Source organism: Colobus angolensis, unplaced genomic scaffold (genome assembly GCF_000951035.1).
Source record: "Colobus angolensis palliatus isolate OR3802 unplaced genomic scaffold, Cang.pa_1.0 Scaffold11, whole genome shotgun sequence".
Taxonomy (NCBI): domain Eukaryota; kingdom Metazoa; phylum Chordata; class Mammalia; order Primates; family Cercopithecidae; genus Colobus; species Colobus angolensis.
The window spans coordinates 17,203,338-17,216,802 of record NW_012112030.1 but is presented as its reverse complement, the minus strand read 5'-3'; the positions used below and the strand labels follow the sequence as shown (position 1 = coordinate 17,216,802).

General features: G+C 34.9%; 1 protein-coding gene across 4 annotated transcripts in view; it reads left to right on the top strand.

Moving 5' to 3' along the window:
* The window catches only part of SLCO1A2 (solute carrier organic anion transporter family, member 1A2), a 136,764-nt gene that overhangs the window by 102,923 nt on the left and 20,376 nt on the right, over positions 1 to 13,465 (top strand). For all 4 annotated transcript variants that reach the window (XM_011954989.1, XM_011955011.1, XM_011954994.1 and 1 more), the window contains 4 exons: positions 1,890 to 2,054; positions 3,631 to 3,826; positions 5,309 to 5,474; positions 7,095 to 7,267. In XM_011954989.1, the coding sequence (XP_011810379.1) occupies positions 1,890 to 2,054; positions 3,631 to 3,826; positions 5,309 to 5,474; positions 7,095 to 7,267 (700 nt within the window). The remainder of the gene's footprint in view (positions 1 to 1,889; positions 2,055 to 3,630; positions 3,827 to 5,308; positions 5,475 to 7,094; positions 7,268 to 13,465) is intronic.

The window sequence follows — 13,465 nt, the reverse complement described above, 5'->3', positions numbered from 1 at the left end:
AAATTGTAGAAAAAAATAAAAAATGATCATATCATGTATGATACAGGTAATACTGAGCCACATAGTGGTTTTCCAGCAAATGAAAGGGTAAATTTCATGTAACTTTTTTTTGGTACAGAACCTCAATAAAAGCTCAAAACATAATTTACAGAAGGGTTTTCTGTGGGAAACTAAGCTAAAAAAGCCTCAGTATTTAGTACTCAAGAGCACTGACGCTCAAACTTGGCTGCACATTGGAATCACCTAGGAAATTTTAGAACTGATTGATGCCTGGAAGTTCTGTAGTATTCCCAAAAGGTCTGATTTAGTTAGTGTGGATGTGCGGCCTGGGTATTGGAACTTAAAAATGTTTATTTGATGGATGGTGAGGGGCTCAGTTTTCTGTCAAATGGGGATAAATTATCATTGTGTGAAGGTAAAAGACATTCTAGCATACATTATTATTAATACTGATACTAGTATTAGTACTTTTATTGTTGCCGTTGCTGTTTCTATCATCACCCATAAGTTACAATGTCAATTTGCAAGGAAATTTTCTTAACAATTATAAATGCTCTTAAATCACAATTGAGCATAATTTAATACATCTTGGGTCATTAGGAGCCAACTCAAAATCTTGCAAATTCTCAGAATCATTCTGATGATATTAAAAACTCTTCTTAAAGGATTATTATGGACTGATAGACCTCTTGTGGTCTGCAAGATCAGTTCCATTTTCAAAGTCAGGAAAGAGCTTAGCTTGTTGCAAGACATAGAAAACAAACTTGTGCTTCTGAAACTCATCTATTAGGACAGGGATGTCAACAAACTTGGGTGACTTAAAAACCTTCAGAGTCCAGACAATAACTCTCTCTCCTGTCAGGTACCCTATTCATAAACATAAATTTTACAATTATAACTCATTTGTTTGCATTAATCTGTGTGTCTTCCTCTTCTAAATTGTTTATTTATTGAAATTTTGTTCCAGAATGAATTGTGAGCAGTTTATTAAGCAAACCAGGATTGTGCAAAATAAGAAAGTCAAGACAGAGAACATGTGGACAGGAAAAGTGAAAGGAAATTAAAAGTGAGAACTTGAGCCTGAACGGCAGCAGTGTGACCAAGAACATTTACTAGAGGCAGGCCACACATTACTAGAGGCAGGTCACACATTACTAGAGGCAGGCCACACATTTGGCTCTGTGCTTTTTCTAACAGGAATAATTTTTGATTAAATCGTTACATAGTCCTTAGAATGTACCAAATAAATCAGCATCGCTGAGGGTGGGACCTGGATGTTGGTATTTTAAAAAATATCTCCAGGTAGATCTTGTTGAGAACCATTGGCAGAACCACTGAAACTGTTGTTCTGAAGAAGCAAAAAAAAAAAATTCTGGATACTTGAGAACATTCATATCCCATTAATTCCCACATATATCTTTATTTCAAATGTTCAAGGAGTGATAAAAAAAATTTATGTGAAATCTTCTTTATTAACTTGATTTTCGTCCAGACATTACAGAACAAGCATCTTTCATTCTAATGAGCTGTAGAAAAAATAATATATTAATAGAAGAACAAAAGATTAGAAATAAAATGCTGTAGATTTAGACAATATTTTGGTCACTTTGTAGTTTTCCTTATTGATCTTTAAGACTCAATAGTGACTTATTGAGGGCAAATCTATTGTGTTCTGATACCTACCCAGTCAGCTACATCACTGACTTCCGGAAGCCACCAAAACATTTCTATGACTTCAGCTTTCAAGAGGAAAAAGGAATTAACAAACACATACACATTACAAAGTAGTAAAAAACATAATTTGTTGAGGAGGTGGATGTTTCAGGAAAAGACAGTCACAAAATGCAAAGCCAAGTTCATTTGATACATTTGTCATTCTTTCATTTCAGATTTTCTACCATTCATGAAAAGTCTTTCCTGCAATCCAGTTTATATGCTTTTCATACTTATAAGTGTGATACAGTTCAACGCATTCGTTAGCATCATGTCCTTCATGCCTAAATACATAGAACAGCAATATGGAAAATCATCTTCAGATGCAATCTTTCTAATAGGTATGTTTGTTTTTCTCTGCATTACTAGCACACTTTTTTCCCCCATGAAATGGTGAACAGTGTGATGGTAGGTGTAACAAACTCCTAAGTTGAAGTCTTTTAGCATATTTTTTGTCTCTGGTGGATTTCTTCCTTCGACTCTCCAAAAAAAAAAAAAAAAAACTCAAGAAAGGGTAGGGAAGGGAAGAGGTCAGAAATATCTTGATTTTCTCTCTGAAGTCAGAATGTGAATTCATAATATTAATGCAAATCTTTGGGAGTGCAAAAATTACATATGTTCAGATAGGATTCTGCATTTTACTACCAAATTTACTCTCTTGGTTCCAGTTCAAGGATTCTGTGGTCCTCCTAATTTAATTTTTCGGTCCCCCTAGTGGTTTTAGGGGTCTCTGCAGCCACACACATTCGGCCTTTCCTGCAACCACACTAACCTCAGTGGTTTTAGCCTAACTTGGGTTTTTCCTGGGGTCTTTCCACTGTTTTGAAAAGTCAATATCCCAGGCTACTTGTATCCACACTACCTAAAGTGCTTGTGAAAGCTTCAAATACCTGGGGTTCCCTCTCAGACACACTGAATCAGACTCTAGGGCGTGGGGCTCTGGAATGGATTTTTAACAAGTTCTCTCCATAATATGATTCAGGGAGCCAGATGTTCACATTGTATGGATGGAACCTGGGGCTACCTTCTCCTTTTACTATTCTTTTTTTTTTTTTCTCTTATTGGGAAGGGTTGAGAGAGGAAGAGCGCTGGCCAGTAGCAGCAAGACATGAAATGTAAATACACCTGACAGCAACAGGCTCAGCAAAGTGACTCTCTAAAGTACCTTGAACTGGGTGTGTGGCTCATGCCTTTAATTCCAGCACTTTGGGATGCTGAGGAGTGAAGATCACTTGAGGCCAGGAGTTCAAGACCAGTCTGGATGACATAGCAAGGCTTTGTCTCTGTAATTTTTGTTTTTAAATTAGTCAGGTGTGGTGTCGTGTACCTGTAGTCCCAGCTACTTAGAAGGCTGAGGTGGGAGCATCCCTTAAGCCCAGGAGGTTGAGGCTCCAGTCAGCTATGATCATAGCACTGCACTCCAGCCTGGGCAACAGAGCAAGATTCTGTCTCTAATAAAATAAAAAAAAAGCACCTTGAGAGGAGTCTAATTCTTCACAACCAAAATGGGCATAAGTAACTGAAAAATTGTATATATATGTTCTCATTTCACAGAATAGAAGGTAATAAATGAATAAATTACTGGCCAATTTTGACTTGCCACTTCTACCTGGATCCGAAGAAGAGAGATTTTTATCATGATCTCTGCCTATAAGAAATTCACAAGCTACTGTAATGAGTTAAATGAATGATAACATAACAACAAGAGTCTCCCACAATATACTTCCCCATTTTGGGGGTATTTCAAAATCTCCCTGTGGGTCATGTGTAACTAAGTGGGGATAAAATTAAATCATTCTTCCTCACTATGAGTTGGACCTAAATAGTTTCTTATATAAGATATATTACATAAAAGTGGTAACATTTTTATTCCTTTGGTAAGTCATTTTGTAAATAATATTTTATTTGCATTTATAGGTATTTATAACTTACCTCCAATATGTATTGGATATATAATTGGTGGTTTAATTATGAAGAAGTTCAAGATTACTGTCAAACAAGCTGCCCACATAGGATTTTGGTTATCCTTACTTGAGTATCTTCTCCTTTTTTTATCTTTTCTCGTGACTTGTGAAAATTCTTCAGTTGTTGGAATAAATACCTCTTATGAAGGGTATGTTGTTTTCTAATGAATGTCAGAATCTTTCAACAAATGGTTAATATTATATTTTTTACAATGGCAACGCATGATCAGATCGTCTGCTTATTGGAGTTAATGATAGTAATCCATGCTCTTCCTGTATCTTTTCTCCATCTGTCAATCAAAAGCCAATCTATCCAAGCTCTAGGCTTATTAACGAGATTGGGAACATATCACAGGGTGAGTGAATTTATGATTGCATGTGCATGTGGGTGTGTGTGCATGATTGTCTTTGTGATATCCGAGTAGATATTATCCTGTGAAAGAAACTACCTGCAGTTTTAGTTTGTATTAAAATATGTTATCCATATGTCTTATACTCCCATAAGTAAAACTAAGAGTAGACTATACAGTCAAAATAGCCTTTATATGTTTACACAATGGGCTTAAGTTTGGCATAACTAAATCATAATACATGATAAATTAATTAATACATAATTCATATATTTCATTTGTATTGCTGTATCTAAAATTATTGAATACTTTCATATTTTGTATTTTGAAGGTTATCCGGGTTTTATTGAAAGGTTTTCCATAGTGATGTACATTAAAAGAATTCACCTGTAGGGCACATTTTGATAATCAAGCTATCAGTTAAAATTAAATAAAGAACATCCTAAAATGTTTTTTCAAAATTATCAAGGTTTATTAGATTGAAATAATTTCAAATGTAAAATCATAGTATAATTTTATATATGGTATTTTATTTGAGACTCATAAACTTTATTTAAGATAAGCATTATTACCTCCACTTTACAGATGAAATTGAGATTCAGAGAGATTTAATGATAAAGGGAGTTCATTTCAAATCTCTTCAACCACATCAATACAGAAATGGATTTTAAAATTGGAATAAATTTTAAAGATTGTCTCCATCTCCAATGATGCTGATTGCCAGACATAATGTGTCGAAAGTGGCACTGTGATCTAGTCTGAATTCAGTCTCTAAACTGCCACACAAGTGCTCTTTCAATCGTATTACAAGCACTGGTCACTTTTTATATTAGTAGAATGTATTTCTTTAATTCAAATACCTATGTTTCTGGAGCAAAATGTATTATCTGTATTACAAGTGGAACTTGCAGATTTTTGTCTTCATGCTAGTCCTTTCTTGCTATTTGCTACCTAATGGATGAATCACAGAGATTAGTTCATCCTCATCTTTTGAGATCTAATAGTATGTGAAAACGTGACTCCCACAAGGTAGGCACTCAATGCTTGTTTATTGCCTGTATATTCTTCTGAGATAAATCATTGAAAGAGTGGCTATGTGGTCATCAAAACAGGTCTCTTTTATACCAAAGCTATAGTAAACAGGTCACACATTGATGATTGGAAGATTTCTCTTTCTATTCATGGGAGGAGAGGAAATCTAATTGGGGATTGAGATGAAAAGAAGAAAAAAAGGATTGAATCATCTTTTAATATCTATGGGATTATTTTAAATCACTTCAGAACTCCACAAGATTTGTATATGGGAAATAACATCTTTGCTAATTGCAATGTGGATTGCAACTGTCCATCTAAAATATGGGATCCTGTGTGTGGAAACAATGGCTTGTCATATCTGTCAGCTTGTCTTGCTGGTTGTGAGACATCCATTGGAATGGGAATAAACATGGTAAGACATCCTATTTGACAGAACTTTTTTTAGTTGCATTTTTACTTTCCAACTATGAACTGGGCCTATACTTAATAAAAGTAAAATTAGTATTTCCTCAAAAGCAAATTAGTTTCTTTGTATGTGGAAAAATAACTCTATGACAGTCACTTGATTACCTTTTATTTCCCAGATCTTATGTAAAACCTTCATAGCATCTAAACAGTGATCTGAAATTTCCAAGAAGTTTACATTATTATTCAAATAATTTGGGTTGTAAATACTCTGGACTAAAAAAATTTTATCATTGAAATAAAGTTGGTGGTTTTAATCTGAATTGTCCAGCTAATTGCTTTGCTATATATATATTGCTATATATATATATATATTTTTTTTTCTGTGTATATGTATGGGTGTACTTTCTGTGTTTTTCACATTCTGACAGTTCTTTAAGAATTTAGAATTAGGAATGTTCTCTTGCCTCTAATATATCATGATAAAATATAACAATACTAATACTAATATAATGTTGGTTGGTGATCAAAGTAAACTATACATTTTGATTCTTATTAAGACCTGGAAACATGTAACGATTCAAAAAAGGTTGACAATTCTGTTTTTGAAATAAACTCTTTCCTTTCCTTTCCTTTTTTTCCTCTTTTTGAGATGGAGTCTCACTCTGTCGCCCAGGCTAGAGTGCAGAGGCACCTTCTCGGCTCACTGCAACCTCCGCCTCCCGGGTTCAAGCGAGTCTCCTGCCTCAGCCTCCTGAGTAGCTGGGATTACAGGCACACGCCACCACGCCCGGGTAATTTTTGTATTTTTAGTAGAGACGGGGTTTCACCATGTTGGTCAGGCTGGTCTCGAACTCCTGACCTCATGATTCGCCTGCCTTGGCCTCCCAAAGTGGTGGGATTACAGGCGTAAGCCACTGCGCCCTGCCGAAATAAACTATTTCTTTAGAAGCAAAGCTTTGGTTATTTGTAAGCATCTAAATACTTCAGTTGAGCACTCTGAAACAGATTTTGTTTGTCCAATGTAGTGTTGTATCAAAACACTATTTTAAAAAGTGTATTGGCTGGGCACACTGTCTCACGCCTGTAATCCCAGCACTTTGGAAGGCAGAGACGGGTGTATCATCTGAGGTCAGGAGTTCAAGACCAGTCGGCCAACATGGTGAAATCCACCTCTACTAAAAATACAAAATTTAGCTGGGTGTAGTGGCGGGCACCTGTAGTCCCAGCTACCCTGGAGCCTGGGGCAGGAGAATCACTTGAACCTGGGAGGCAGAGGTTGCAGTGAGCCAAGTTCATACCACTGCACTCTAGCCTAGGCGACAGCATGAGTCTCTGTTTCAAATAAATAAATAAATAAATAAGAAAAATAATTAAAAAGTGTGTCTTTAGGGTAGCTTATTAGTTATTACAAATTTACTATACATATTTAGAAAAATATACCATTTTTCTGAAATCACCCTTCCAGTTTTGTTATATGCTGTAATCTTGAGAGACATCATAATGGAGATGGAGTAAAGGGAACAAGCAGTCTCCATCTTGATCCAACTGGCTGTGTAGAAAATGTTTAAAATTTGTGTTCAAGATATTTCTTTCTTAGTTAGTATAATATGTTATTTTTTGACAGGTGTTTCAAAATTGCAGCTGTATTCAAACATCAGGAAATTCATCTGCAGTTCTTGGGCTGTGTGACAAAGGACCTGACTGTTCCTTGATGCTCCAGTACTTCCTAATCTTGTCAACAATGAGCAGTTTCATTTATTCTTTGGCTGCCATACCTGGATATATGGTTCTCTTGAGGTACAAAATTATTTTCCTTATTTAAATTTTTTTGGGTCGTTTATTAAGGTAGCTTGTTCTAAGAAAGTCTCAGGACTCAGTATCTAAGAACTCAGTGCTCTAACGTACCATTTATTAAGGGTTTTGTGTTAAGCATTTTTGAATTTCACAAAATTTTAAAGTTAGCAATGCACATGTTCATCTCCTGGCATTTCATTCCTATTCCTCCCTATTTTTCTTCCTTATTTCTTAGAGTTAAATGAGTGGAGCTCTCATTTTGTGACAAAAGAGACACATTTACATCTTAGGGTAGGCCATAGAAAATGGCCATTTTGATAGGTAAAGAGTGGGTGCCTAGCAGCCATTTCCTAAGGTTCAACCTATAGGACAGCAGCACAAAGCTCTGAGAAGCCCCCATCTCACCAAGGCCACTGGATCTTTCTGAGCTCCATTTTTCTTTAATAATAATGGGTGTAATAATAAATACTCAGCTCTCTCACAAGGCTACTGTGAGACATCAATGCTGAAGGACTTTCTAAAAGTAGGAAATTGAAGAGCTAGTTTTCAAATTTAGGTATATTAAATAAATCTTTCAACTACACCACTCTTCATGCCTAGTAAACAATCCTGAACGTAGTTTGTATTTTTTCTCTCTTCTTCTTTTTTGGAGCTCAAAAGTAGAGTTAAGTTAATCATAATGCTCAAGTCATAACACATTATCATCATAGGCCAGAACAAGGATTCTCTCTTATTTTACTTCATTTATTTATTTACTTCTATTCAATTCCCTATTTCCAGTCACCATAGCTGCTCACTTAAATATGACAGATAAATGTCATTAAATATGCATTTCCTTTGTAAAATATTAAAATTTTTTTTGTGTATGTGTTTTTATATTCACACCAATGGTGGTATGGTATTAAGTCTTGTTCTGGTTCATAAGGTAGATGCATAGATAAATTCACCAGTCTTATTTAGAGTAATTTTTATATCATCACTGCATGGGAGTTAGAATTATCTCACTTTGTGATGTTGACTAATCCAATGGGTGTAAAATACTAATGATAGCTCACTGACTTTCAATATGTGATTTCCTGATATACTGAGCTTAAGCATCTCTTCAAACAACTTTTTTAGCTATTTAGGCTTCTCATAGATGATGCTTATTCAATTTCTTTTACCCATTTTACTCATTATATTTCCTATCTCCTGTGTTTTCCTTGGTGATTTTGATGATTACGATGTAAATTACAGATGTTAATGCAATACTGTTTATATTATACAATTATCTTCACTTAGTCTGTCTTCTTTCTTTTAACTTTTACAGTGCCATTTATGAAATGAAATCCTAAATTTTGTTGTACTAAAATCTAACAGTTTTCTTGCCTTAGTGTTTGTGTATTTGGAAGATAAGTCACATTTTTAAAATTGCTTCCACATTTGTAACTTATAAAAATATTCCCTTAAATTTTATTTCTCCCTAGCTTTCCAGCTTTACCTTCTGCATAGTTTTTTAATCCATCTCAAATCTATTTTTATATGTGGTTTAAGGGACATAGATATCCAGTGTTATTTTTCTCCAAATAATAAAGTTTTTTTCCAAAATCATAGCCTATGTAATACATCCTTTTTCCTTTGATTTGTGGTGCCACCATCTCAAGTTTTTATATAACGTGAATCTATTTTTCATCCTTATTCTGTTCCACAGATTTATTTGCCTGTTCTCATACCAGTGTCACCTTGATTTAATTACTTTGGCCTTGCAAATGTTAGTATTTCATATGGTAACTTTTCCTCACCCACCTGTCATCTTCACTTTTCCTTTATTCTTTTATTCTCAGACTGATTTAGCTGTCTGTGGATCTTTATATCTTCATAAGAATTTCAACTGAGTTAGTGTAGATTCCATAGATTACTTGGAGAAAAATCTGACATCAGATATTTTTGAACATGTAATATCCTCGCATTTGCTTAAATGTTCCTTTATATCCTTAAATAAAGTTCTGAAAATTTTTCATAAAGGTGATGTGCCATTAGATTCCTTCTTAAATACTATATATAAATATATAAATTATATATGCACATATGTATACATATACATGTCTATATATGCACACACATATATGTACATACAGCCACATAGATACATACATATACGCATACACACACACAGACACACTGAGAAAAACAAATGGTTTCTCTATTCATACAGAACACTTCTGATAGCCAGATGTGTGGATTATTTTCCTACACTGTCCAATTCTGCAGTACCAGCTGGGTGTTCTACAGTTCCATGCAATTCTGGCACTATCTACATAGACTTTGCATCAGATTGCACAAGTTAAAAGGCTCAGTGCTATGAGACTGCCCCCAATCTAGATGTCAATCACAAGTCCAGACACCCTGGGCTTTTGTTTTGCTTTGTTTTGTTTTGTGTTCTACCCTGGGCTTCTGACTGACAAGCTGTGCATTAGGGTTGACTCCTCCATTTTCTAGAATGGCTCACGGAACTCAGGGAAGAAACACTTGACTTACATTTATTGGTTTATTATGAAGGTTATTATAAAAGACACAAATGGAAACCAGGGTAGGGTTGGGGTGTGCCTCTCTCCTGGCATATGGATGTGTTTACCAGCTCAGAAGCTCATCAAATCTCCTAGTTCAAGAGCTTTTAGTGAGCTTGATCTTCAGTGCACACATCCCACTCCATCCTCCGGGAGGTCTGAGTGTGGGGTTGAGAATTCCAGTCTTCTAATAACTTGGTCTTTCTGGTGACCAGTCCCAGCCTCAGTCTGGGAGCCCACCCTGTCGTCTCATTAGTATAGACTCAGGTGTGATCAAAACAATCTCCCTAAGAATGACAAAATACATTCCTACCACTAAGGACGCTCCAAGGGAATTCCAAGAACTCCAAGGACCCATGTGCCAGGAGCTAGGGACAAAGACCAAATATATTTCTTGTGATGCCATCCACACACACACACACACACACAGAATGGTGCCATTACCATTACAAACATGTAATACACATATATATCATACACGTAAATATTTGTGATTGTAAATATATATAGATATGAATATGTGTATTTGTGATTTTAAACTGATTTATATTTTATTGATTTTAAATATATTTAAATTTATATTTGTATTGCTTGTAAATAATTTGTGATTATCAATGTGATTTTACATATTTTGCGTTTATATGTATATATGTGAATCATTTCCCCATATACAAATATAAATTTTATATCTAGATTATAATTACATAGCATATAATTAAAATTATACATAAATCAGAAGTAAAAACTAGATTAAAAATTATATAATCATATATAAATATAGTTTTTTAATTTTTAATTTTTATGGGTATATAGTAGGTGTATATATTTATGGGTTACATAAGATATTCTGATACAAGCATGCAGTGTGTAATGACCACATTAGGGTAAATGGGGTATCCATTCCCTCAAGCATTTATACTTTGTGTTACAAGCAATTCATTTATACTCTTTTAGTTATTTTAAAATGTACAATTAAATTATTTTCCACTATAATCACTCTATACACTATCAAATAATAGGTTTAATTCATTTTTTCCATTTTTTCGTACCTATTAACTATCTCTACTTCCCCACCACACCCAGGCTACCCTTTCCAGCCTCTGGTAACGACCCTTCTGTTCTCTATCTCCATGAGTTCAGTTGTTTTCATTTTTTCTTTTTTTTCTCAGATGGAGTCCCACTCTGTTATCCAGGCTGGAGTACAGTGGTGCAATCTTGGCTCACTGCAACCTCCACTTCCCTGGCTCAAGCAATCCTCCAGCTTCAGCCCCCTGAGTAGCTGGGACTACAGGCATGCACCACCACACCTGCTAATTTTTGTATTTTTAGTAGAAATAGTGTTTTATTATGTTGGCCGGGCTGGTCTTGAACTCCTGATCTCAGGTGATCCACCCGCCTTGGCCTCCCAAAGTGCTGGGATTAGAGGCATGAGCTCCCGGGCCCAGCCTGTTCTCAGTTTTAGCTCCCACAAGTAAGTGAGGACATGTAAAGTTTGTCTTTTGGTGCCTGGCCTACTTTACTTAATGTAATGACCTCCAGTTCCACTCATGTTGTTGCAAATGAAAGGGTCTCATTTTTTTTTTATGGTTGAATATTACTCCATCATGTATATGTACCACATTTTCTTTATCCATTCATCTATTGCTGGACACTGAGGTTGCTTCCAAGTCTTGACTATTGTGAATAGTGCTGCAATAAACATGGGAGTGCAGATATCTCTTTGATACATTGACTTCCTTTCTTTTGAGTATATATTAATACATAGAAGTGGGATTGCTGGATCATATGGTAGCTCTATTTTGAGTTTTTTGAGGAACCTCCAAACTGTTCTCCGTAGTGGTTGTACTAATTTACATTCCCACCAGCACTGTAGGAGGGTTCCCTTTCCTCCACATCCTCACAAGTATTTGTTATTGACTGTTTTTGTATACAAGTCATTTTAACTGGGGTGAGATGATGTCTCATTGTAGTTTTGATTTGCATTCCTCTGATGATCACCTTTTCATATAATTGCCATTTATATTTATTCTTTTGAGAAATGTCTCAAATTTTGCTCATTTGCTAATTGGATTATTAGATTTTTTTTTTCTGTAGAGTTGTTTGAGCTCCTTACATGTTCTGGTTATTAATGCCTTATCAGATGAGTAGCTTGCAAATAACTTCTCTCATTCTGTAGGCTGTCTTTTCATCTCATTGATCGTTTCCTTTGCTGTGCAGAAGCTTTTTAACTTGATGTGATCCCATTTATCTTTTTCATTAGTTATCTGTGCCTGTGGTGTGTTACTCAAGAAATCTTTGTTCAGTCCAATGACCTGGAGAGTTTCCTGAATGTTTTCTTGTAGCAGTTTGATAGTTTGAGGTCTTAGATTTAAGTCTTTCATCCATTTTGATTGATTTTTGAATATGGCAAGAAATATGCATCTAGTTTCACTCTTCTGCTTATGGATATTCCATTTTCCCTGCACCTTTTATTGAAGAGACTGTCTTTTCTCCAATGTACATCCTTGGCATCTTTGTCAAAAATGAGTTCACCGTAGATGTATGGATTTTTTTTTCAGATTCTCTATTCTACTCCATTCATCTATGTGTCTGTTTTTATGCCAGTACCATGCTATTTTGGTTACTATAGGTCTGTGATATAAATTGAAGTCAAGTAATGTGATTCCTCCAGTTTTGTTCTTTTTGCTTTGGGTAGCTTTGGCTATCCTGGATCTTTCGTGGTTCCACATTAGAATTACCTTTTCTATTTCTGTGGGGAATGTCATTGGTTTTTCGACAGAAATTGCATCAAATCTGTAGATTGCAGATTCCTTTGTTTTTAGCAATATTGTTTATTTCAATTTATGAGCATATATTTTCATTTATTTGGATCCTCTTCAATTTCTTGCACCAATGCTTTACTGTTTTTAATTGTATAGCTCTTTCACTTTTTTAAGCTAATTCCTAGTTATTTTATTGCATTTGTAGCTATTGTAACTGGAATTACTTTTTTTTTTAGATTGTTTGCTGTTGCCATATACAAACACTACTGATTTTTTTATGTTGATTTTGTATCCTGCAACTTCACTGAATTTGTTTGTCATTTCAAGTAGCTTTTTGGCGGAGTGTAAAGTTTTTTGAAAAAAGTCTAAAGGCTTTTTGGCGGAGTCTAAAGTTTTTTGAAAAAAGCCTAAAGGCTTTTCAAAATAGAAGATCATATCATCTACAAACAATGATAATTTGACTTCTTAATTTCAAGTTTGGATGCTCTTTATTTACATTTGTTGTCTGCTTGCTCTAGCTCAGACTTCTAGTAGTATCTTGAATAACAATAGTGAAGGTGGGCATCCTTTTCATGTCCCGGATCACAGAAGAAGGGCTTTTAGTTTTTCCCCATTCAGTATGATACTTACTATAGGTTTCTCATATATGGCCTTTATTATGTTGAGGCATTTTCCTTTTACACCGAGTTTTCAGAGAGGTTTTTTTTTTTTTTTTTTTTTACCATAAAGTGATGCTGTATTTTATCAAATGTTTTTTCCACATTAGTTGAAATGATCATATGGTTTTATTTGTTTTTTGATAAAAATTTGGGCAGAAGGCTTCCTTTGGAGGCTTATACATTGTTCTCCACAAAATGTAGTATGGAGATCAGAGAGGTTTTTTTTTTTGAGAT